This window comes from Semicossyphus pulcher, unplaced genomic scaffold (genome assembly GCF_022749685.1).
Source record: "Semicossyphus pulcher isolate SPU_LCO1_2020_fin unplaced genomic scaffold, fSemPul1.0.p SCAF_13, whole genome shotgun sequence".
In the NCBI taxonomy this organism is placed as follows: Eukaryota; Metazoa; Chordata; class Actinopteri; order Labriformes; family Labridae; genus Semicossyphus; species Semicossyphus pulcher.
The window spans coordinates 9,194,969-9,220,622 of NW_027211637.1; the positions used below are offsets into that span (position 1 = coordinate 9,194,969).

Genomic DNA, 25,654 nt, shown 5'->3' on the forward strand with positions numbered 1-25,654 from the left:
AGATGCAGCAGCTTTACTTTACGTATTAGTGCTGTCCATTAATTCATCAGCAGTATTACAAGGTGCAGCATCATCTTTTTACGTTTTATACACACATACACACACACACCATATTCCAGGTGGTCTCAGGGGTAATTTCACCTTACAACAATGTAGCCATTAGTTACAGGCTTTTGATTTTTTAAGGAGTCTAAAGCAATTTCTATTTCCCAGTGTACTGTATGTGTATACACATATAGATGACATTAACTAGAGAGAAAAATGTTTGCCAACTCTCTTCCATCTATCTTTCATCATTGTATGAATGTTGCAACATTTTGTCACTTTTATCTTAAATGACACCCAAATCCCGTTAATACACAAATTTAGTGGCTACAAAGGCTCTAGTCCTCCTGTAGTCAGAGATTTTCTTTTTACAGCTCTGCACAACTAGTTAAGCTTCATACACTGTAACATAACCTGTCATGCTGGTTAGTGTAAATTTCTTATGGCAACCCCCTGCTTTTACTTTCTGTTCCTGTAGGTCGCACAGGTTGGGCTGTAACTGGATGGAAACATTGCACTCAAAGAGCTTTAGCTCTGAAGATATTGGATCCTTGGCTTTTCAAACAATGCATTACACTCTGCTCAGGCTCTCAGCAGTGCATGAGAGAAGCAGAGGGTTGTGCCCCTGGGGTTAATGCATTGGTAAATGCTCTTGGATTGCTTACAAAGAAGATACATCAGCATCTAATGCAACTGATGTTTGGTTTACGTAAAATGTCATTCAAAATAGTTCAGAAAGTTGTAGCCAGTTGAATGCCTGTGAAACTAGTGACAATTGCTCTTCAAAAATCAATTTGTATTCATGTCGCAATAATTCAGTTTATCAAAGGTAAAACAAACCTTTTGATGTACCAGCACACATAAACAAACCCATTTTACTGCCAACCTCGAGGTGCTAGATGCAAAACTAGTATTATTTGTATAGCTTTGTCCTTGAGTCCTGTTAAGACCACTGGACTCCTGGGTAATTTCTTTCTGCATGCCTGTCAGACCAGCACAAGTCAAAAAGTCCCTCCATGGTTAAATGAGGAAGGAAAAGTGAAAACAATACAATTACATCCATGGTTAAAATTGTATTCTTTGTACGGAGTGTTTGCTGATCTGGAAAATCAGAAAATGGCATCTAGATTGAATCATTTTTGGATGAAAGCACATTTTAAAAGATGTACCCTAAATTTAATATAAGGAAACACGTATAGACATATAGTAATAATGGAAATCATGTTAAAAAGGAGACAACAGTTATCATTTTTGTTGTTTTGCTTTTTACTGGTATTTGAATGTTTCATACAGAAATACTTCCAATACAAAAAACTGTTTACTATTTTAAATACAGCCATAATCTGGCTGGCGAACACATACAGACACAAGGTATGAAACAATCAGGAAAGTGTGAAAGAGATGAGTGTGAGATGGAAAGGCTGAATGTGACACACAATACAGCAGAAACACGTGAGCCTCCAGTGGTGTCGCAGCCAAACAAGGACAGAGAAAAAAAGGAGAAGTATAGTGTTTTTGAGAAAGAGCACGTAGGAAAAGACGTCATTTAACAACTCCTTAACTGCAGTTTGATAAATGTTCAATGTTACTGCTGTGGTAACAATAACATTTAAGTTGGCAGTTTTTCATTCAAATTCAGCAACCTCAAGCTAAATTAAACATGTTCATTAGCCTGTATTGTTTGTAGCAGCAGATCAGTTCACTACAAATCATTCTTCTCTTTCATCTTCCACCTCTCTTTGTCTCCTGATCTTGTTTGTAGTGTTATACCCTAATGTTCCAATCGAGCCGAAAATTCGTTCAACCTAAGGCCTTTTTCCTGCCCTCAAGGTATGTCAACATTTTCCAAAGAAAATGTCAGGAGCAGTCAGCGGAGTGCTTCTCTGTGAAATCAACGATGATTTAACTGAACTTGAGAGTAGTTTTGCATTTCCAACATCATACTTTCTCAAAGGGGAACATATGTTTCTCTTGTCCTCTCTTTTCTCGTTTTGTCGTCATCTTCTTCTTCAGTCCGCTGATGCTCCCTCCATCCTCCTCTGCTTGTCTGTTCTGGGGCCAAGACATGGCCAGAGTTTCAGATGCAGTTTTGGCCCCCGGACTTCCACCCTCCACAGCCTCCTCATCAGACGAAAGGCCACCGGCCTCCTCTCCCTGAGTAAGGCTCACCAGTCCCTGGTTCTTCTTGCCATAGCGCTGCTTGAGCCTTTCTCTGATCAGAAGACCCTTCACCAGCAGAGTCCAGTTGGATGTTGCCCTCTTTTCTCTCTTCTGGAAAATGTGAGATATGAAATGGTGACATGGTGCTTTGGTACAAAACAGGTTTATAAATGAAAAGTTTTGCTTTAACTTGAAAACCAGATAGTTCTCAGTAAAGGTCCAAAATGTGTTTTGCATGGTCAGAAAAAGTTAGAAAGTAATTATGAGTTTAAATATAACCTAAAAACAGAACACACACACACACACACACACCTCTTTCTCCTTCTGTTTCTGAAGCTCTTGTTCTTCTGCCCAGGCTGCTCGAAGAACTTCCTCGTGCTCCTCACACACAATGTAACCGTCGGTCCTGAAACACACAAAGAACATTTTCCCTACATTCAGCATGCTGTCATAACAATAGCTTTTTTTTAACTGTCACTATAAAAGAAAACCATTGATCCCATGTAGGTAGAGCTACCTTTGTGCAGACTTTAAGGGTTTTGACATTTTAAATCTTAGCCTCACACAAATGCTTGCAAAGGAGCAGTTTTACATTAGAGAACAAATTTGCATTTTAAAAAGTGGGAACTCAACAGAATGTACAGCTCTAGCTGTAGTTATTTTACTAAATGTGTGAATCAAAACTAACGACATAAAAGTTGCTCATTGAGATCAAAAAAGCAATGTTTAGATAGCAGGATATCTTGCTTTGATATAAAAAAAATACAACAGCAATAAAAGCCATAATCAACGATAAACTTGACGACCGAGCAGGTATGGGATTGTTGAGGCAGATATAAGTACACCGTTAAGCATATAAGAGAATGTACAAAAAGTCATAAAGGCCATTTTCTTTTTACACATAATAGCAACACTCATGATGTTGTGATGTTTAATATGAAATATTGATGAAGACAGCATTCTGTATTCGATAAAAACAGACTTGATGTATGATTAATTTACAGTGACTACTCCTGAGACTGGAGCAGCACTACATTTAATGTACTTATCAAATTTCCTCCTTCTTTTGGTTTAAGTGATTCTGTGTCAGTGGGAGGTTTCTCAGTGTCGTCTTACACAGCGTGTGAGTATCCTCCATGGAAGTCGAAACCTGTGACCGCTGGGGCGGCGTCCATGTCCAGCTTCCTGGCCACGCGGTGCAGGTTGGCCAGCCTGACATGAACACAGCCCACCGGCAACATACAGGGCTTAAACAGGTAGACGTTACCGTAGTCGTTACGTGGGACCTGAAAAGAACAGACATAAAGAACATGGCAACAATACTGTTTTAAAACGTTGAGTTTTGGTCACTTTTGATATGCAGCTGTAATTTGTTTTGCCTGATTTCTTCATTTCTAAGCAAACATTTGAATTTTTCTTCTGAAACTATTGTTTGTTTATGAAATTCTCTGCAGTATCCTAATATTTGCTGATACATTGACCCCATTTCCCCACAGTTATCCTTATACAAAGAAGGTTACCTTCCCGTCCACAGCGATAGGTGGCTGGTATTCTTCAGTCTGCCATTCTCCAAACAGAGACAGGTCATTCTCTTCCTTCAGCTCAGACATCATCCTGGCCTTACGGGATCGATTAGAGAAGCCCCTCACCATCTGAGAGAGAGACAAAGTAGCCTGAGTATATATGTTGTCCTCCCCTTATGTAATTCTATTCAGATCATAACAACTAAACACTTGTTGAGTTTTAATCCTAGTAAAGGCTGAATAGCCAATATGCCTTACTGAGTCACTACTGACAGATTAGTCCGCACTTAAAAAAAAAGAGCACAAAACCATGTCTCTGTCAGTGTGTTTTTTCTTGCACAGCACTTTTGTATGTGTTCACACTAGCATTGTCTTCATTAAAAGCTGACTAACTCGGTTAATGTTCTGGTTGAGCAACCATATCCCTATCATCAAATCCAATAAAAATAAACTGTGATTTAATTTCATCATTGCTCCCCAAACTATTTAATAAATCTGCAACAAACTTTCATCACTGTCATGATAAAAACATCTTTCAACAACTGACATCAACACATAATATCAAAATTTAATCCTCAAGTTACGAAAAACAAATGTAGCTTTTTAATTTTACGGTAGGTGGCTGTCAAACCGCAAAGCTAGATAAAGCTCATAAGTTTCCTTCTTTAAAAGGTAAATGAAAAATGTGGGGCTACTCTTCAGAAAAAAAAGTGTTTCCTCTTGAAACAGACGAATACGCTATATCGTGAATTGAACCGTGAACTCTGAAGTCCAAAGCATTACATGTCATTTCACAGGATTTATACATCGGGCCTGATCCACTTTAATCTATCATAACAGAGAGGTGGTTAAGTATAACCATGTGTAAACATCAATCAAGTGTCGATTTACATTTAAATTAATAGACCATTATCAAGCTTTCATTTTGAGGACAACCGTTCCTGAAGTTGTTCCTCTTTTTTAAAAACATCAGTCATGACTCATTTGACTAGAGGCCACGGTCTGAGAGGAACAAAAACACAGTCAAAGACATAAACAAGATGAGAATCGATGTATGAAAGAGGAAAAAAGAAGAGAAACAAACAAGAAACAGATCTGAGAGAATTATTTCCTCTCACCTTGTATGGCTCCTCTCCTAGCCTGACAGTCCGAGCTTCTTTCAGCCATGTGTCTTTGGAATGGAGTGTTTGCACACAATCCCTAAAGGGAATGCAATTGACACATAAGAACAAAAAAAAAAGTTTTATTAATCATACTGAAATTCCAATTTGCCTTCAGAATTATTGTTTTACAGGTCATTACAAACCCCATAAGCAAATAAAAGTTTAAGCAATCAAATAGCACCACCAGGTGGACAATGATGTGCGAAGCCACAGTTGATTTATACATGTAAGTTAACAGTGACTTACTGTTTTCTAAACCTCATATCGGATACTAATTAGTATTAAAGAAAAAAAAAATAGGCTGCCTCAATACATAAAAAAAAAAAATACCAGGATGTTCTGCTACATCTGGTCATATCTGTAGCATTCAAGTCGGCATGCTCTTTTGGCTGTTGGGACGTACAATCCTCTGATGTAGCACATGCATCAAATCAACTTGTATCTCCAAGGCAACTAACATTTTATTTTCTATAACATTATTTTGCAAAAAATAAATAAATAAATTTCTGTGCTACAGTCTGTGACAGATGAATGACAGGATCAAAGTCCATGCACAACTATTATAACAGAATATTGTAATGTAGTAAAAATGATAAGTGAACCATTTGGAATGCAAGGTGAGTTCTCTTTCAGCAGATCCTACACACCTGGCCTCTCTTACAAAGAGACTGTCTATCCTCCCAGTGACCAAAACTCATGCTGCATTCAGGTGCTGCTTCTCAGTACTTTCAGAAATATATTTAAAGTAATAATCTAGAAGATTTTCATTTAAATAAATGTCTGTTAAGTCTCTATCTATCGCCCAGTGAGGTAACACAATGGTGATTGAGCCTATGGCCCACTGATGAAAGCCTTTGCATTTCCAGAATTACGGACTGGGTGTCGTGGCGACATTCGTGGAAAAAATCACAAGCGGCGCCCAGTTAGTGACATCCGCCAGTGGTTGGTCTGCCAAAGAGGGTAGGCGGAGCTAACGCAACAAACACACATGTGTAAAGCAGCTGCTTTTCCGGTCTCTGCAAGTGTTGCGAGTAGATAGTAACCAACTCTGGCTAAACAAAGAGAAGATCGATGACTACAGATACAACTTCAAAAATAAGTGAAAAATCCAAAGAAAATAAACTAATTCGACGCTCGGATGAAGGCAAACAGTCTAAAAAGGAAAACGACTGTAAGCAAGGAAAATCAAGAGTTACAACTATTACAAAGGGAGCCAATCGTAGACTTCTTTGTTTTTTGTTGAATTTGGCCTTCAATCAGATTAAAGGTAAAAGTGTCGTGTAAACGATGTGATTCTCATGTCTCATAAAAATTTTCTTTATTTTTTTTACAAAAAAAAGTAGTTTATTCCTGTTAAAGTGATAGATGACTTTTTGTGTAAATCCCTAGTACATAAAAAAGGTAAAGTAAAATATCCCAACCATACAAGGCATCTGTTGTGTCCTCCACATTGGGACAAAATAAGGCTGCATTTCTTTGAAAAGGGGACCGAATTGACTAACTTGCAGACAATGGAGGATCTGGCCTGTGATCCGGGACATAGCAACAGACTTTACTAGAGATAAGGGATGTGACACTTTCCCTTTCATAGTCTGTTACAAATCATGATCACAGATTCTAGAAAACATGTCACCCTGCAATGCATCTAGAGAAGAATGTATTTCAAACAAATTAAAGTGTGATGTTTTACTACCGACCTGGAGTAGACCGGCTCTCCCCTGCAGTATCCCAGTACAGTAGCTGTCGACGGGTAGATGGCTTCATATTTCAGCATGTGTCTCTTTAATGCGTACAGGGGGTGGTTTTTGTATTCCCCTACTGACACGGGCAGGGGTTTGTTCAGCAGCTTGTTCTGGAGCTGGGTGGACGACATGAGGAGAACACAGAAAGAAGATGGGAGGGATCAGAAAGCATAAAAAATGGTTAAACCAGAAGAAAAATAAGAAGCTCTTTAACTTCATTAATGTAGTTTACTTCAAATGCAAACAATTTCAGTTCAAATTTCCACTTTCAGTTGGAGAAGATTGAAATATTTTCATTATACTCGGGGTAACTTTGAAATACCTGATGTGAGACCCACTTTCTATGATCTCTTTTTACATAAATAATTAATTAGACTTGCAAAAGATCAGGCATTTAGGAGTTGGGCTTATTTGTCTACACATGTATGAGATAATACAGCAGGCCAGGAATCAACTGTCCAGTACTCCATGTTATGAATACAACAAGTATTCAATATTCTCAGTGATTTTTGGAGATAATTTTTATTATGTTGCCTGAAAACTCCAATAAAAACCACCCAGCTATAATTAAAAGGTTTATTTTTTGTCATTTGTTGTTCAGGGGAAAGTTTTTAGTCATAAACAGGGAAACTTTATCATACTAGCAAAAAACTCGCCATAGGGGGTTGGGGGTCTGAACCCTGACTGCTACAGTCACAGGTAGAAGTGTCCTTGGGCAAGACACCGAACCCCAAATTGATCATAGCTACCGGGTATGAATGCATAGATCAATGACACTGTAACATTGTAACATTGTTCTGTTGAAAGCGTCCTCTCTTATGGCATCCTGGTGTGGTTTTCTAGCTGCACTGAGGCTGAGAGGACAGCACTTCAGAGAGTTATAAAATCAGCACAGGAACACAGTTGCTCTCTCTCCAAGTGTTATACAGATCACGACATCTACGTTGTGCCTCATGTATAACCAAAGACTCATCTCACCCAGGACACCATCTATTCACTCTGTTGCCATCTGGAAGGCGCTTTACCCATTTGCCATCAAGGAACTGAACTCTGTTAAGAAGAGTGAAGAAGAGTGAAATTTATCATGACTAAATGCAGTTCACTGACTTTTTATCACTATTTATTTATTTATTTATTACTGTTGTTCTGGGCAAAAATGTGGTGTTCTTTTTAACTTTATCCTGTGTTTCATGTTTTGTTTTAACCTTTTACCACTGAGAGGCGATGCAATTAAATTTCATTGTACATTTGTGCAATGACAATGATGTTCTATTCTATTCTATTGTACCATATCAAAATACATTTTTACTGTGTTTGGATTTGGGGTCGGAACAAGTTGTAATTTCTCCAGCTTTTTAATAATAGTCTTTTTGGCAGGCAGGACTTTTGGTCAAAATAACATCAATCTCGGATCCCATCGGCTATAGTCTGACCTTGATATAGCCTCTGGGGGCAACAGTGAACATGCCGGGCATGGAGCCAGCGGTTAGCGATTAACGACTTCTAGTCAAGACTTTCTTTTCCGCATGGTATTTTCAATGTTTCATTCTGGGAGAGAGGGAATTTGCAATATAAGAAGGAAGACACTCAACATAATACTAAATTGAAATATATTAATGCAATATTCAGCAATATAATGGTATATAAAAGTATGAAATGTCAAACGGACCATCTCAAGAATATAAGTTTTTGCATGTTTAAGCTTTTGGATTAGTTCAAATATGTTAAAAGCTAAATGTTTTCAGAATATATTTTTTATCCGTCTTGCGTGTCCAGTCAACCTGTCTGTCTGATACCTGCATGTCTGCCTGTCTCACCTCCTTCTCCTCCTTTCTGTCCCTCTCGTCCTCGGGTCCGAGGAACGGCTCGAGCGTTTCCTCCCACCATTCTTCATCAACTCGCCTCTTCCTAGTTGATGTCATCCAGGTAGGGTCGTACTTTCTTCCCAGGTCCTTCAAAAATCCGTCCCCATCCACTGACACAATGTAAGTCACAGGTGCTGTTGCATTCTGGGAGCAGAGTTGAGGCATTGCGACGCCGTGCTCCACATCCACGCAAACCCAGGAGGACGTTTTTTCCAGATAAACCTCCAACCACTCGTCTGCTCCAGGCCCCTCCTTCTTCTTCCCACCTCTTCGCTTTGTCGCAGTAGTAGTCGTTTCTTCTCCTTCTTCATTGTCCTCTTCCTGTTCCTCCCACTCCTGGTCCTCCTCCTTTACCTGTATTTTCCTTCTATCACTCATTTTCTTCAGAGCTGCAGCTTTCTTGCTGTTGGTCTCTTTGGCTCTGCTCTTTTCTTTCCCCTTCTTCCTATTTGTAGATTTAGTCTCACTCTCTGAATCCTCACTGTTCTCTTCACTGGCCGCCTGAAACTCCTCATCACTAAGCCCCTCTTCATGTTCTTCTTCACTGTTGCTCTCCTCCTTGTAGCTGACTTTTGAGGCGATGCTACGACGTTTTGAGTTTTTGGGTCTTTGCCCTCCTGACGTTATACCCTTCTCCCCTTCTCCCCCATGCTCCTCCTTTATGTCTTTCCTCTTTGCTTTCTTTCCTCCTCTGTCTCCTTTGGTCTTCCCCCCTCCTGCTGGTCTTTTGGTGCCAGGAGAGACCTTTGGCTCAGGGGGGCTAGACATTGATGTTTCCTGGCCCGTGTTCTTTGTGCTCTTGCCTGCAGTTGTTTTAGCACCTTTGCCCTGGAGAAGGAGATTAGATTATCTGTATAAGATCATAAGATTAAAAAAACTAAAAAACTAGCTCATTGCGTAGTCAGTGTCTGATGAACACACATTTGCAGAGGCAAGACTATGTTTATATTTTGTAAAATAATAATAATAATAAGCTTTGATTCTTAGAAACCAAACTATGCAAAAGTTAAAGAGACATGACATCTCAAGAGCTTTAATCATCAACTCTAACAACAGGGGTACCACAGGATAAGTGGTAAGATTGTTAAGTACCTCAGTTTATCTTAAAGAATATGAATTACAGTTTCATTAAAAAGAAAGTAGTGACATATCGAGTCAGCTGTAAAAAAGCAGAATATTATGGTTGCAATGCTCAACACTAGTAAGCATGGGATCTGAGAACTATCAGCTTTAAGTATCGAATAAAAGGATGAAATGGCAAAAAATCATGGATAGTAAATGAATGCATCACATTGTTGAGACATCATATAAATGCAAACTTAAACAAAACAGCCATCTGTGATTTAATTTGCAACATTAGTATGTATATTTTATATATATTATTATATTTAATGTTTTCTTCCTAAAAGCCCTTCTAGGGACGGTGTTGCAAACTAGCAGACGCTATAAACACTAGGATACTTGCATTGGATGGCTGTTCTCAGTTTGTCTATGTTGTATCAGTCCCCATCAAATAAAACATAAATAATAGTTTAAATCCATTAAGTCATTAATCACTGAACTCCCTCTGCGAGGGACTGTAGTAGGGTTACACTATGTGTGCACAAAATATCCCTATCCCTAATTAAGAAGAAGAAATCATACTCCATTAATCCCTGAGGTAAAATTAAATTTTTTCACTCTGTTAGGACAAACATTTCAACCCAAAGAAATATGCTGATGCACAACAGGACCCTATGGACATGTGTTAATTGAGAGATGTCAGAGTGAGGGGCTGCACATGGACATGCAAGCCAAGTCCCTACAGACTGAGCTACCATCTACCCCCTAAAAGAAATTTAAAGTTTTAAGTTTAGACATTCTACATTGTCAACTGCAGAAGGGATTACTGGACTTAATTTTTAATTGTCTTTTTTAATAACAATTATTGCTTTGATTTTTTACTTGAGATTAAGCGACTCAATTTATGCATTACACTTTAATTATCTTTTTGGTACCGAAGCTTTCCTATTTATCTGAGCTTTAAAGTTCCCTCTGTTACAAGGGGAAATCTGTTAACCAGACATCAATAATAGATACAGCTTTGTGTACAGCAGTGTTTAACAACTTTCTATGCCAGAGCTACGCTATCAATACGAGAGTAAGAAAGCCATGTTTATCAGGTAATAATACGTTTTTTAAGACCTTTAATTGTTTGCCTTCATACTGATAACTCCATACACTTAACTGCATCCCTTGACTAAGTTTTGCTGCTGTAATTACATACATATCTGGTAAGGGCTAAATAACTGATTGTCATTACCTTGGCTGGTGGGGGTTTGAAAGGAATCGGCTGCAAAGAAAGAACCAACCGACAGAAGAGCTGCAGAGACCTCAGGACCAACAGGAACAGCTGCAGGAATCACAGGACATACAGGTACATCATTTTTTATCCAATATATTCTACCTTTTTGTGAACACTCCAATGCTTTGTTACATTTCATTAAATGGGCCAGTCTTGTGCCAAAATACCAACATGGGTCATCTCCTGGTGGTTTTTGGCTGACAGGCTGGCCAGCCGCCTCCCCAGCAGAGCCCAGGGGTCTGGTCGCTCTTCACAGGGAAGACTTGGGTTGAGGGTGAACGTTGCTCTAAACCTGAAAGGGACAGGAGAGGGTGAGATAAAGGTGGTTAAAGAAGACATACTTCAATAAAACCATGTTAGTAATACATGATAAGGTGAGGTTGATGACTCTGGACAAGTTGTTTACATCTAATCACACTGTATACCACAATCTGACAGGAAGGAGCTTCAGGCAACACTGCACGTCAAATTTCATATGTCACAAGCACACACCATTTGAGCAGTCCAGAGAGGTAGTTCTGGTCGATGCGTTCCTTGGCGACCATGGCGTAGTGAGGGGGCAGAAGCGACAGAGTGATAGCCAGCAGGTCTGGTTCGCTGCACAGACGGTTGCGGAACATTCCACTGGCTATCAGGCACATGAGGTGGACCTGTGAGACAAAACAGAGACTCATAATGACATAGCTCTCAGTATAGTGCTTTCAAATTTGACACAGAATTAGGAAGAAGCAATAAGGCACACAGCTGGGTTAAATCTGTGTATTATCACCTTGTGTGTGTCTATCAGCTGGCCCTTCTTGTATCGGTTCATCATCCGCCTCAGATAATTCTCAAACTCCGCCTTCCTCTTTTGCCTGCCGATAAAAACGTATGATTGTTAAAGCAAAACAGACAGACAGTTTTTCAGTAGCGTATATTCACACACAAATGTAGAATAAATATATACAAACTTGCACCCATTGTTGGCTGCTGAATAGCAAACACTTTTTAATGTAATCAGATTTAAGAATTGACAAAGGCTCTCTACTACAAAAAGTTGCAGTTTGTCCATGGGTTTGAAGTAGCATGATTCATGACTTCAGATCAACACTAGGTGGTTAATCTGTTTCACAAAGTGTAAGGCCTAAGAGCCTTGAGGTGCTTTTGACAATAAAAAAGAAATATGTTCTTCAGAAATTCTATGGAAGAAAGTGATGAAATAGTATTTTGAAAGTTTAACTAAATAAAAACTTTTAAAATACTTCCTGAGTGAAGAACAATTTCATTTAAGATGTCTGTTAATTTTTTTTTTTTAAGTCAGTTTTTGCCTTTGTCCTTGGTATGTGCTCATATTCTGTATATATTTAAGAGGGCATATAATTTCAATTTCCCCAACTAAATATCACTGAGGCATTCACTTTATGTCAGATTGCAGAGGATGTACTTCCTGCACCAGCTCAAAACAATTTGATTCATCCATACCTATCTCTGAACCTTTGCACTGTTCATTGCACTATTGTCTCCTGTTTGTTGGAGCAAATCCTAGCTTTCATTGGGCAAGAGGCCAGGTACACCCTGGACAGGTTGCCAGTCAATCACAGGGCTGAGACATAGGCCGAAAAACCAAATCAGCCCCTACTCACTACCACTTTACTACCAAGTATCACTCCAAATCAAGTTACACTCACAGCTGTGGAAGGCACTTTTAATGAGGGGGGAATCAATAGACTGAATACGGGACACCTTCCCCACCGCACCTCTGTAGGCTCCCTATTTAAGGGCTTAACAGTCCACTTACACTTCGTGCTGAGTGGTTTGGGACAGCCCTTAATATGGTGAACCTCCACAAGAACACGAAAATGGTGGGGAAGTGGACAGGGCGAGGTGATAAGAAATGATTTGGGATTGGGCCATAGAGACAGAGAAAACCTCATGCTTACATTTACACCTACAGGCAATGTTATAGTCACCAGTGAACCTAAAGAGTATGTTGTTGGACTGTGGGAGGAAGCTGGAGTACCCAGAGGGAACCCACGCATGCACTGGAGAACGTGCAAACTCCTCACAGAGAGGCCCCCTATGTCTGAACCGGGATACGAACAGGGAACCTTCTAGCTGTAAGGCGACAGTAATTAAAAGTATCTTGTAGTAATCTTTCAGCTCCTCTGTATATTCGATAAATTCACATGCACAAATGTTCACTTACCTTTTCCTGACTTCTGGAGTTTCAATCTCTATCTCCACTGGCTGAGAGGGCAGGACAGGTTCTGGAGGTTCAACTGGACCCAGTGGCCCAGCAAGCTCTGATCAACACACACTTAATTATCAGTCATTTTATTCCCTACATATCATCCAACATGCTTGAGAAAACAATATTAATTGGGTTTCTAAACTTTGTATTTGAAATTAAAGAGTTAGAAATCTATCATCGCACACAACACTATTTTTTGCTTGTCCCTCACTTGCCTTCAACTTCCTCCCAATCATCCTCCTCTTCCTCGCTGTCCTCGTCGTCCTCTTCTTCTTCTTTTTCTGATATCTTGGTGTTCATGCTATGAAATGCAGGTGGTGGTGAGGTCACCATATCAAAGTCTTCAAAGTCAGAGTCCTCCTCCTTAACAGGTGACTGGAAGTATTTACTGCTTTTGACAGGAGCATTGCTTGTAGATGTGTTGTTCTCTGCTGCTCGTTTTGTGGAGGATCGTGGTTTGGGTTTGACCTTCCTGTTGAGAGTCTCCTCTTTCTCTGTGATGCCATTATCTGGAGAAACAGACAGAGTAATCATTTTAAGCTACAGTGTTTTAATAATGGTCAATGATTTTTAGTCTTCTACTTCTTACCTTTCCTTACCTAAGACGGTTAAAATATTTGTAATTATAGTTGGATATAGTTAGCATAAGTAAATCCATGTCTTATTATTAGAAGTATAATCCCCTTAAACAAAAAACACCACTGTCAAGGACTATCTTGCCTCAACCTGCCTCTGCACTGCATTAGATATAATTGGCCATAGAGTGGTATTGAAAAAGAAAAATGTTTTGTTTTGTTTTCTTAAAAAAGAGTTATTTGTTTCTTGTCTATAGAAGACAAGAGTAAACACAAATCAAAGAAAACAGCTTGACAAAACAGGAAGTTGAGAAGTTTCCGTGGGTTATTGTCACAGTTTACGAATAACTTGTCGGAAAGATGCATCAAAAAAAGGCCACCACTCATCTCAATCATAGTCTTTTTGTGTTTTAGCAATTCCAACCTGGAATCAATAATGCTGCCGTTCAAACACAGCACAGAGCACAACTGAGGTTTTGTAAATAATGTACACTACAGAAGTGCCTATGTGTTTTGATGAAGTGGAGCACAGATGTGTTTCTGGGTCAGCAGATCCACTCCAGTAACCACCGAGATCACCCACACATGCACCTGCACTCTGGTTGCCTTTAAAGCTGCTTTTTTGTGGCAACAGTAGCAGCCATAAATAGCCATTTAAATAGCTATCTGAAAAAAAGTCAAACAACAAAGAAATATATGTATTCTGAACCAGTGAAGACCCTGTCATTTACAAAGAAAACAGCACACAGTCACGTCATACTTAGTTTGGTTAATTCTCTCCAAAAACACTGAATTGTTGCTCTTTATAGCTGCACAGATATTTAATATCTTCCATCAGCCGTCAGTAGAATATGATTGTTATGATATATTTTAGTTGTCCTGAATTTTCCCCCTCGGGGATTAATAAAATATTCAGATTCTGATGATGATTCTGATTCAACATTCTTCATGCTTTAGTTGAAAACCAACAAAATTACATATTGAAGGATAATCTTAACACAAGTGATTGTTTTGTCTAATTTAATGTATGAAAAATAACAACACAGTAATGTGAAATGGATCACACATCTGTTTTTGTAAAATTTTACTGTGTGTTTTATATTCATATTTGTCATATGAAGCTGTGTGATATTGGAAGAGTAACTCCTTTTACTACTGATGTTACGGTCATTGATTTGAATCACTGAACCAACATGAGTTATATTTGTGAGGTATGTTCCACAAGTAGCTTACATGCAGTGATAACTCTACACTGAAAACCAACGATAATTCATAACCTTACAGCCATTGACCCTTAATCACACAGGATACATTTAGCATGATACCTGTGTATTCTTCCTTAAATAAACATTAACTGTATCCTTGCCACAAGCTCAGAGTCACATGAAGACATAGGAACCCTTCACGGATTCTCCTTACTGTGAAGTTGTTCCATCCCACACATTTTGGATGCAAACTTTGTCCATCCTTTGCAGAAACCGTGGACATTTATGTATTCGTATTATTTATTTATTAACTCTAAAACTGACTTTTCATACCTGCATCTTCCTTCTTCGCTCTTGCTTTTGCTCCGCTGCACTTTGCCTTCAGCCCCTGCTTCAGTTTCTTTGTATCGGCCTCCGTCACTTCACACTCTTTCTTCTTTGCCATGCTTTCTTTCTGTCTTTTCTCAAACTTTCTAAATGCAAATTACTTTTTTAAAATGTGTTTTGATCAAACTTCGCAAGCAGGAATCTCTCAGCACTCCACATGGTGTTGTAAGAGAAGAAGGGAAACGCAGTTATCCAACATTTCGCCCGCAGCTTTCATAAGAGACAGCACTCCGGTTGTTTTGGAGGCAGGGCTCTGACGTCATGTCCGCTCCTTCTTCTTCGGCGCCGCTAATTTTGCAGCACTGCCAAGTGGCTTAAATTACCTTCTTCATTAGCGTCTATAAAAGTCTGCGTACTTTTTTCGCCTTAAAGAAGCATTCATAATCTGTCCGTCGGTGGTCGTCTTAACTGGAGGACCACTTTACATAGATATTTTTGCGTGTTTTTGAGCGATTTAATACCATATTTTGTACACAGAGGGGCGGTGTTGTGCTATATATGAGAATTTACTATAAGTTAATGTAGTGTGCGAGAGAAGCCACAGAGGAGACCATTGTCTATGTTCCAGACCCCCATACTTCTGATATTAAAAGTGTCATCTTGAGCTAGCTTTTAAATTGACACATTAACACAATGACATTAACAGGACTTTATCAAAGACAGAACTCTGATGGGTGGCTACTTAACCGTCTGGCAACAATAGAGTCAGTTATTTTTATATTTGAAGCATTTAGCCAGAGGCATTCATAATGAGTTCAACAGTAAAACAACTCCAGCCTCTAGATCCACAATATTAAAGTCACCTGGCATTAAAGGGCCATACCAGATTTTGTATTATGTTTTATCTGATTTAGTACTGAACACACGTTTTCCATTCCTACCAACCATCAGAAATAAAACTCACTTTTTTTGCAGTTTTCTTCCAGTTCATGAACAGGCTACATGCACTCTCCAATTTGACTTTTTAAAATCTGTCAGCACTTTCAGCTGCATTGCCACATAGTGTTTCTTTGGCATGATTTATATCAGACCAAATTTAGATTTTGATGGATTACCTAACCAAAGTTTATTTCAGGTTAATATTAACACCATAGTGTCAGAGGTTGCTTTGAATATGTGAAGAATGCAGTATTATGGTATTGTTGCAAACTTTAAATACAGCAACCCAAACCCAACAATTAAATCCTTTACAGAGCTCAAGGTCAGAGCCACAGTCCCATAACAGGTTTACTCTAACAAAGTGGCAGAATATCATTTATGAAGACTTTAATAATAGTATTTTAGGTTGTTTTTTTTATCACAGAGTCAGTATGTTGGGAAGATTGTGATGAAGTCAAGCAATTCTGTAAAACGTGTTACAGATTTAAGTCTCGTTTTCTATTCTCTATTTCTTGTTTGTGATGAATGTGTAGTATTTCACTTGACATTAGGATAGAAGCACAATGTTTAATGTTATATGAATTGATATAATAATGTTATGGTACAATAATTTTCCATGTTTACCATGAAAATATGCATATGTATGTAAACCTGGTATTTTTTTATGGAACTGGACAATCATATAATCTCCCTTCAATGTGATTCACATCCTCTTTGCCTTGGTTTCCTCACAACTCTGTCAGGAGGACTTCAGACACTGGCTTCACACATGAGAATGTGGCTATAGTCATCTCTCTGAGTTTCAGCCATTTCCTGGGACTTTCACTGCCTTCTACCCAGTGCATGCTGGGATACTCTCTTTCTCCCACTGGGACCATGAATAAGGATTAAGGTGGTAAAAGACCATAACTGAATTTATTCTTTTTTCTCCATTTTGCAACGGGTCTGTGTGATTCACCTGCAAAGACTTCTGCCTCCACGCTCCAAATCAATTTGGTTCATTTCAGTTCAATTTCATTTTCATTCTGCTCTGATGTGATCCGTATCGATCACGTTGGGACGCTGTGGCAGATGTGTGTGTTTCACTTCAGAGAGCCGTCTGTCAGCTGATACAGTCAGACAGCTTCAGACTGACTCGCTGCAGTATGGGGGCCTGATGGGACCAGGGGACCATGTCTGTCCTGAGTGTGTGTGAGTGTAACGCATGCACCACACATAAGCATACCTATTGCATGCATACGCATAAATGAATTCATGTTTAAGTGCGCAGTGCATGTGCATCCATATTTCTGTGTTGACAGGTTTTCGCTTCACGGTCTCCTGGATGTGTGCATGCATTTATTTCCTTCTCGAGCACTTTAAGCTCTTGAGAGTGTGCTTAGACTCACAGTATTGCATGAGTGTGTGTGTGTCTATGTACTTGCGTGTGTGTATATGAGGGGACAAGGTGTCAGGGTACATAGTCAAGTGCGCTGTGCTCCCAGCGCCGTGCATGGCTTCCATCCCTATATGAACCATCAGTACAGTCAGATAGGAATAAAAAGCCATACAGCGCACTGGGCATTGGCAAGACTTGATTTTAGGAGCAAGGACATACACACATACACACACACACAAAAACACACACCATTGAATGATAGACGGAAAGCCCCTGGGGCCTGCAAAACTGGATAACAGCAGGCAAAGGACACTCAGACTGGATGACTAATAGCTTATACAGGACGCTGGGCCCGGTACAATGGGTAAACTAGGAATACAGCATCATACTGAGTTATACTGATCAAAGGACAGACCAGAATACATACAGTATGTGAGTCAGACACATTAAGCCTCATCATGGATGAGTGATGCCATCCAGCGTTAAGGAGTGGCAACAGGTGTGACATCCACCCAGAAACACAAATATGGGCTCTTTATCCCCTCAGTGTTGACTCCAAGGCAGCTGGCTTTCCAACTGTGCAGCACTGGCGCAATCAGACTATCCTGGTATTTCCTTTGAATCTGAAGAACCTTGACTTGTTAACCTTTATGCACTGCCATGTTGTAAACGGTGCAGTCAAGGGAAGTCCCATTGGGGTTTTTAAGGTAGCAGCATAGGTCTGTCCTTCTTGATCCCTGTATATACTCCATGCTAGTACACTCTATTTTCAAGTGCTCAATCAGTACTACATCATTTTCCCTCCTTTCAGCCTTTTCAAGGGTACAAATAACGCACTTTATAATCCACATACCTGTTCCCTCGTGGATATATAAACCCTGAAAAAATGGAAGAAAGGAAGGAAATGAAAACTCACCAAGGTGCATATGAAAGAAAACAGCTGTAGAAAAATGTTACAAAGAGTGTCCTATAATTAATTCATAAATATCTACATATGCATGCATTGGAAAACAATGTTAAAACACATTTAATCTATAAATAGATTTGAATACACAGGCTGTCCAGATTCACTGTGGACATGTTTTAAACTCTCCACCCTCAATGAAGTAGATTAGTTTCAAACATAGTTTTTTCTTGTGTATTACAATTAATGTGTTTTAATGTCTAAATGCAGCTGAAGCTTTTCATTCACTGTGAAGGACTCACACCTGTGCCACAAAGACTTCAAAATTAAATCAGGCATTTTGTGTGAGTGTAAATCCAACTGTTAGGATTTATTGAAAAGGTCAGCTCTTCTTCCAGTGGGCTCGGTGCACCTGTTGTCCTCTTGGATAGGAACCACATGCTGCAAACTTAACCAGATTAACACATTTTAATAAACCCCGTGTTTTAAAACCTGCCAGAGAGAGCGATGATTTCATTTTTTATAGAACAACCAACTAGTTTTTTTCCATTGTGCTCTCTCTGGGATATTCATGAACCAACTAGAACTAGATTTAAAGATTTTAAGACAGCAGTAAAAGTAATTTTTTGCAAAATATTTATGACATATAAAGTTATTCCTCTGACCTTCCTGAAACACATATCTTGCGTTAATGGGCCTCATAAGCTCCAGGAAAGACTTGGAAAGGGATTGTGAATTTGGCAAGTGACAGCATTAAAATTAGAGTAAAGCTCCCAAAATCCCGACAAAAAAATCCCGTCTACAGTAGTGAGCTTGTGTTATTATTGTTTTCTACCGAAATAAAGCTCGATAAACCTTTCCTGTCGTGCCTTAAGAGGCTTCACAACTTCAAGGAGCGGATATGAAATAAATCCAATTACCGAGCTGTCAATCAAGCCGCTAATTAGTACGACTCTGGCAGACTAAGTGGCATCAAAGCTGGAAACTCAAAATAGAGGCGAAGAGAGACAAACACAGAAAAAAAAACACCAAATCGGCAAATACGCGGCTGAAAACATAAATACCACAAATAACCTCATCAGACGCCCCCCTCACACAGCCTCTATACCGGATGCTGCTATTTCTGGATCGCCAGAGACAGCAGCTCGTCAAAAAAACAAAAGAAGAGGCGAGCATCCGTGCATCTGAGCCAGGACACACCGGGTCCTCCTACGCCTCTGTCCCCGCGCTCCATGCGTCCTGTGCCGGCTTGCTGGAGCTCCCGAGCTCCGCCGGGTGATCCGTGCAAACAGTGTCCGTCCGGCTTCAAACAGGTGGGCTCCGGCTCCAGGCTTGTGCTTTGGCTTGAGGCCTGAACAACTGTCCAAAATAGTAATTATTTCTCCCCTGCTCAGTCCTAAGAGAAGGAGTCGGTGATGCTGCCGCTGCCACCGGTGGATATGTGGAGTTTGATCGCCTCTTTACGCATCTGTGCGTATTTCCATTCAGCGGCAGAGGCAAACAGACAGGGAGAGAGAGAGAGAGGGGAGAGAGAGGGGGAGAGAGAGTGAGAGGATAGGGAGGGAGGTGGGGTGGAAAAGAAGAGGAGAAGGAGGGGGGGTGTAACAAAAGCCCCCTGAGTGAGGAGGAGCCAGCAAAAAAGAGGGATGAGAGAAAAGGGACAGAAAAAAAGCAAGAAGGGGGCATCATCATACCTGAACAGGAGACCTCCCTCTGCCTGTGTGTGTGTGTGTGTGTGTGTGTGTGTGTGCGTGTGTGTATGGAATCAGACAGAGGGTGTGAGGGAGGGGAGGCTTATGTCGCCTCAGTGACGCGCAGTGTTAATAAAAGCCGGGCAGAGGGGCTGAATAGGGCTCTTTTCTGTCTCATTCAAATACCGCCAGAAAGCACTTTCATTCTGCTGATAAAGTATTGAGAGAAAGTGTGTGTGTGTGTGTGTGTGTGTGTGTGTGGGTGTGTGTTCGAGTGTGTGTCCATCTGCATCTCCATGTGTTTGCCCTCTCTCTCCCTGTCTCTCCCCCTGTCGCTTTCGCTGGCATTTACACTGCGAACAGCCAGACAAACAGACGGCTGGGTGTGCAGCCTGACCAATAAACAGAAGTCCCAAAGTCAGACAGGAAAGTGGACATAATCAAGAAAGAGGCAGAAAAAGAAAAGCCAAATCAAGTCATAAGCATGAAGCACTTCAACGGAGAGATGAGAGGAGAGTCAGGAGAACAAATCAGAGAAGACAGAGGAGAGACAAAGCTGCAAAAGATGGATAAGAAGGATAATAACTGTCCTTGGCGCCCTCTTTTCAGAGATATAGGACCGTAAACAAAAAGGAAGCAGCCAAAAACATCTACAGACAAGACATACATAATTACAAGACATGAAAGGGAAAACAAATAAGAAAAAAAGGAGAGAATTTGGTAGAAACCCTTCACAGGGATGAAGTGCTCTTGGTCTCCCCTTCCTCCACCTCCTCGTCTTCCTCCACCTCCTCCTTCTGTTCTCAGGGGCTCGGCTGGAGTTGCATTCCAACGCGTCGCTCTCAATCCCCGTTACTCCCGGCAACACAGTTCCTTGATCTGGTCCCACGTCATGCCGGGCAAAGGAGAAGAAGGAGGAGGGAGGGAAGGGAAGGAGGTGAAGGTGGGAGCAGTCAGTGGGGGGAGAGAAAGAAAGGATTGATGGTAAAAATGGGTATGAGGAATAAGTAGGGGGCAGGTTGAGGGTGACAAGATCAGAGGAAAGGGAGGAGAGAGAAGGCAAGAGGGAGAGAGAGGGAAGGTGAAAGGAGGAAAGGGAGAAGAAGGGTTAAAATGAAGAGGAGGGTAGAACACAGTGGAGGAGAGAGGTGAGAGGGGGCAAAGGAGGTGACAGAGGACACAAGAGAGGAATAGGAAGGATGAGAGGGGATGGGGGGAGAAGAGAAGGAGAGAAAAGGCCAAGATATGAGAGAAGACAGGAGCTGGTGAGAGAGGGAGGGAGGGAGGGAGGGGTGAGAATATGTGTGGGAGGGAAAAAAATAGGAGGAGGTAATACAAAAGAAAATGAAGTATCCTAGAGGAGCTTCGGTGTCGTAACACCCTCAACCTTCCCCCAGTCCTCGTTCCTGATTATAAGAAAATTAAAAGTAAAATCACTGTTAAGGATCATTTGCTTCTCTTGAGGCTATTAAAGTCAGATGGGTTTGTTCTGAGCTGCCTGGTTTAATAAAGTTCAATAAACTAGAGTGCAGAGAGAAAGATGGATGGGACTGTAAAGGAGACTGAGCACAGCAGACAGGGCTGAAGTCGCATTCAGAAGGTTGTGGCGTTTGTTTTAAAGATGCTCGCAATGACAGGTGGGCCAATAAAACACTGGGAAATGTTTAAATGATGCGAGGCATCTCACCTGGAATACAGTTATAGCGTGCAGAGAAAATGTATTAACGTTGTCATCTTATGCTCGTGATATTTTGATTGATTGCAGGCGTTAAAGGGATCATTTGGAATCTTTAAGTGGCCTTGTATGAGATAGGGGAGTGTTTCACCTACAGTACATAGTAGTCAGCAAGGTCCCAGCTCGCACACCAACACAGAAACTAAATATGCACCAATGTGGATGGGTTCTGCAGCAGAACATATTGTAGGCATGTCTAAATACTCAATGTCAGTTTAAGTGCATTCTATATCTTGAATATTTACAGTGCTTCACCTTTCCTTCAGAGAGCCTTCCTTTGTCACTATGTTTTCTCTACCTGACAGCAAAGTGAAATTCTCTCAATAAAGTGTACAATGAAACTGATTTTTGAGAGGAAACGGAAGGGCGAAAGAGGGAATAGGAAATTGAGTACATTGCCACCTGAGCATCTGGAGGTGGAGCTTCCAGATGATCAAGCTCTGAATCCAGGGGGTCTCTGATGTCCTAGCCCTCCCAACGTGCTCACATGGGGAAAAGTCCAAACACCAACATGCCTCGTATTCCAAGACAGGGACCCTGGAACACATGCTGAGCAGCTAATCCAAGGCTCTGGTCGCTATTGTTGGAGACATGACCAGGTCCTCAAGTCCATTGCTAAAGGGATCACCAGGCGAAGGAGAACATCCGAAGAAGATACCCAAGAACAGCTCTGTTGGCTTGCTTTCAACAGCACTAAACTGGGTGATGAAAGTGGAGCTGTAGAGGCAGCTGAAGATTCCAGCCATTATCAGCCAGTCCTCGCTGAGGCCAGGCATCACCTTGGTCTCTAAAGCCATATGATCTTACTTCAGCTAACCATGCCCTGAGAGGAGAGGATGGAAGAGGCCATGAGAGAAAAAAGTGTCCTCCACCAGCTCAGGTCTGAGGACCATTGGCACTGCAGATGGGGAGTCAGAGGTTTTCCATCCATTCCCACAGTTAGGCTGTGGTAGTTTAATGTTCAGACAAAAAATGTTAAGGACCCAGATGCAGACTTGAGATAAAAAGTTTAATAAACTTATGGCAAAATTCAAAACGCTTACTCAGAAATAGTCCGTGAAAAGATCCAAATAAAGTCCAACAAAAAAGGAAGAACAAACACAGAATGAGCCACGAAGAATAATCCACACTGGAAACAAGGTAGGAAGGATGACAACGAACTAGCACAGGGACATGGGAAGACAAAGACTAAAAACACCGGGGAGATGAGACTAATCAGGCGAAGGCAAGGTGAAAACAATAAGGGCAAGGCACAGGCGGGAAAAGACACAAAGACAGGAAATAAAACAGACATATATGGGGTAAGAACTACAAAATTAAACAGGAAATGTTCTGAACACAGTTATACAAATCAAAAACACAACATAAACAACCTTAATTCATGACAAAGGCCAATGGATGGCTGGGCCTTATTGAAGCATGCAATGGCAGAGCCATTAGCAGCAAAGTTTAAGTGGCGGAGAAGGCATCGAGGTGGCTCAGTGGGGTCAGTAAAGTGCCAATTGGACACAGACAGAGGCTTGATCAACCACGGGTCAAATGGACGATGGTGTCTGTTGCGAGACCTGAAACACCCAATGACATACAAGTATGTGCATTACAAGATGTTATCGTGGTTATCATGACAGGTTATCATGATGGAAATGACGGTGACTGAGCTCTTACAAATCTCACATTTGAATGTTGCTGCTTCAATGCGGGCCAATAAGGTGACCCCAAAATTATAACTACTGTGGCAGCTTCAGAGTAAGCAGAACAAGACTGAAAGCATCTCAAGTGAATTAGATAAGGAAATGGACACAGTTTGCTCTGGACAATTTAAGGACATGTAATGTTTTCAACAGGAGAAACAGTTGCATGTTATTCTCTTGAGGATGAACTGACCTGTGATCGGGTCGCTGGGCTTGTATGAAACAGGAACAAGATTTTTTCACAAAATGAACACAAGGTTGTATACGACTGTCCATCTCTGAGGAGATGCTCAAAACATCCACCTTAAAGAGTAATTTAGGGCTACATAATGGCCAGAATAGGTGGAGTACATTCAGCGTTCTTGGATCTTTTTTGCTTCTCTGGTGGATCGTAATGTGGTAAACCATTTATCTGGTACTCCAAGGAGGGTTACAGCAAACAGGATTATTGCAAATGGTGTTTATCGATCCATGTGAGAGAAGAGTGGGGGAGAAGAAAAAGGCCTCTATGAGAAGGGAACTAAAGTTAAAGGTCAACTCATCTGGGTTTTGAGTTCCAATACTGATACCAATACTTTCACCCACAATCGTCAAAGGTTTATTATTATGCCACAAGCAATGAAAAATATTCTGACTTAGTAAGAAATTATTTCATTTGAGAGCTTCCGAGATTTGAATTAATATTCAGACCATAGTGTGACACGAAAACTACCTTGAAAGCAGTCTAATGAATGAATGATACTTTAAATGGCTTCTAAAGGCACAGTGGCTGACACTTTATGTTCAATAACTAATACTGTTTAAGTCTCACATTGCTTTAATTATAATAGAGACTAGAAGAGAGAATAAAGTATGAGAAGAGAAGTGTGGATGGAGGTGGGGAGGATAGAGAAAAAAATACTGTAGAGACATATTTTGGATAACAATGAGGAGTCTTCATGTCGACTGACTTCTGACATGTTTAGCGTTGAATTGGTGAAAAAACTAACAGATTTTATTTAAACCTTTAGAGATGTTCTGCAGTTTCTTCACTGCTTTTACCTTAATATGTTTGCATGTAACGCTAAGAATATTCTACACCACCAAATGCTGCAGACAGATGCTATTTCTTTCTCTTAAACGTCACTTCTTAGAAGTAATGGACGGCTGGAAGTGCCCTGCTTGGGTTCATCACAGCAAATAACCATGTTTTTCATCACAGATTGAGTGCAAATGGCAGGGAAAAGGCATCAGTTCATTCTAACAGTCAATCTTGATAATATCAGTCTTTGTAGTTGTACCAGTGGAAATTGTGCTACTCTTGACAAAAGCTGATTGCAGTAATACTGATTCAAGCTGTAGCATTAATGGCCTTGTGTGAGGTAGTTGTTTCCGGAAAATGTTTTGTCGTGTGCAGCGGGTTATGAGATTAATATAAAAACAGCAGCTTGTTTTGAATAAGAAACAGCAGAAACAAAAATGAATTGTTGTCTTTTATAAATATCACAATAATGGCTGTTTAAACCCAGAGGAGACTCAAATAAGCAAGAACAAGGCTGCGGCCAAAAAGTACAAAAAACGTACCCCGTCTCTCCCTAACCACTGTTCCTTGACCTTGATGGAAAACATTATGAGGCCAAGGAAAGGTGAGAAGGAGAATTCAGGAGAAGATAGGAAAAGACAACCGAAACTCAGAGAATCAGACTGCACTGGGTGGATGTTACTGATGACATGTTTGTCTGCCTTGTAAAAACTACAATCTACTGAAGATGGACTACAAAGAGCTCATCTACTGTTCTGTGCGTTTTTACCGTGTTGCTTCATGCAGCCATAAACATGTGGACAACTTGGTGAAAAATGTGACGTCATTACGGACCCTTAAACTCTTCTAACCTTACACTCAGTTAGGAACCTTCCTAAGAGCCATGCTAGCTCTGTGTGGTGGTTAGACACAGCAAAGCTCTTAGCTAAATGTTAAAATTATGCTAACATGTTAAAACATTTTTAATGCTGATGTTAATACTGATACATAAGGTTTACCTTTTATTGTTTTAGAACTTAGTTTAGCATGTTAGCATGCTAACATTAGTAAGATAAAGTACAGAGGAGGTTGAGGGAAATGTTTTCAGGTATTTGGTCATGAAACAAAGTATTGGGC

At 40.5% G+C, this 25,654-nt stretch overlaps 1 protein-coding gene across 2 annotated transcripts; it reads right to left on the reverse strand.

The window, feature by feature from the left end:
- Nucleotides 1–1,309: 1,309 nt before the first annotated feature.
- Nucleotides 1,310–15,430, reverse strand: xpc (xeroderma pigmentosum, complementation group C). 2 transcript variants are annotated; one of them, XM_069660997.1, is made up of 14 exons: nucleotides 15,186–15,430; nucleotides 13,288–13,581; nucleotides 13,028–13,124; nucleotides 11,612–11,696; nucleotides 11,335–11,492; nucleotides 11,014–11,134; nucleotides 10,801–10,890; nucleotides 8,451–9,326; nucleotides 6,589–6,749; nucleotides 4,847–4,928; nucleotides 3,726–3,857; nucleotides 3,322–3,491; nucleotides 2,518–2,611; nucleotides 1,310–2,316 (listed from the first exon to the last, which is right to left on the reverse strand). In XM_069660997.1, the coding sequence occupies exons 1-14, from the start codon at nucleotides 15,295–15,297 to the stop codon at nucleotides 1,984–1,986; spliced, it is 2,805 nt and encodes a 934-aa protein (XP_069517098.1). In that variant the 5' UTR covers nucleotides 15,298–15,430; the 3' UTR covers nucleotides 1,310–1,983. The 2 variants fall into 2 exon arrangements, with proteins under 2 accessions (XP_069517098.1, XP_069517097.1); XM_069660996.1 differs by having other exon boundaries at nucleotides 15,177–15,430.
- Nucleotides 15,431–25,654: the final 10,224 nt, after the last annotated feature.

Excerpts from the sequence above, each read along its gene's own strand:
- xpc (XM_069660996.1), bottom strand. The coding sequence starts at position 15,297 with ATGGCAAAGAAGAAAGAGTGTGAAGTGACGGAGGCCGATACAAAGAAA. Across the intron at positions 11,493-11,611 it reads AGCTGATAGACACACACAAG|GTCCACCTCATGTGCCTGAT; the intron begins GTGATAATACAC and ends TTTGTCTCACAG. Across the intron at positions 10,891-11,013 it reads ACCACCAGGAGATGACCCAT|CTGTTCCTGTTGGTCCTGAG; the intron begins GTTGGTATTTTG and ends TGATTCCTGCAG.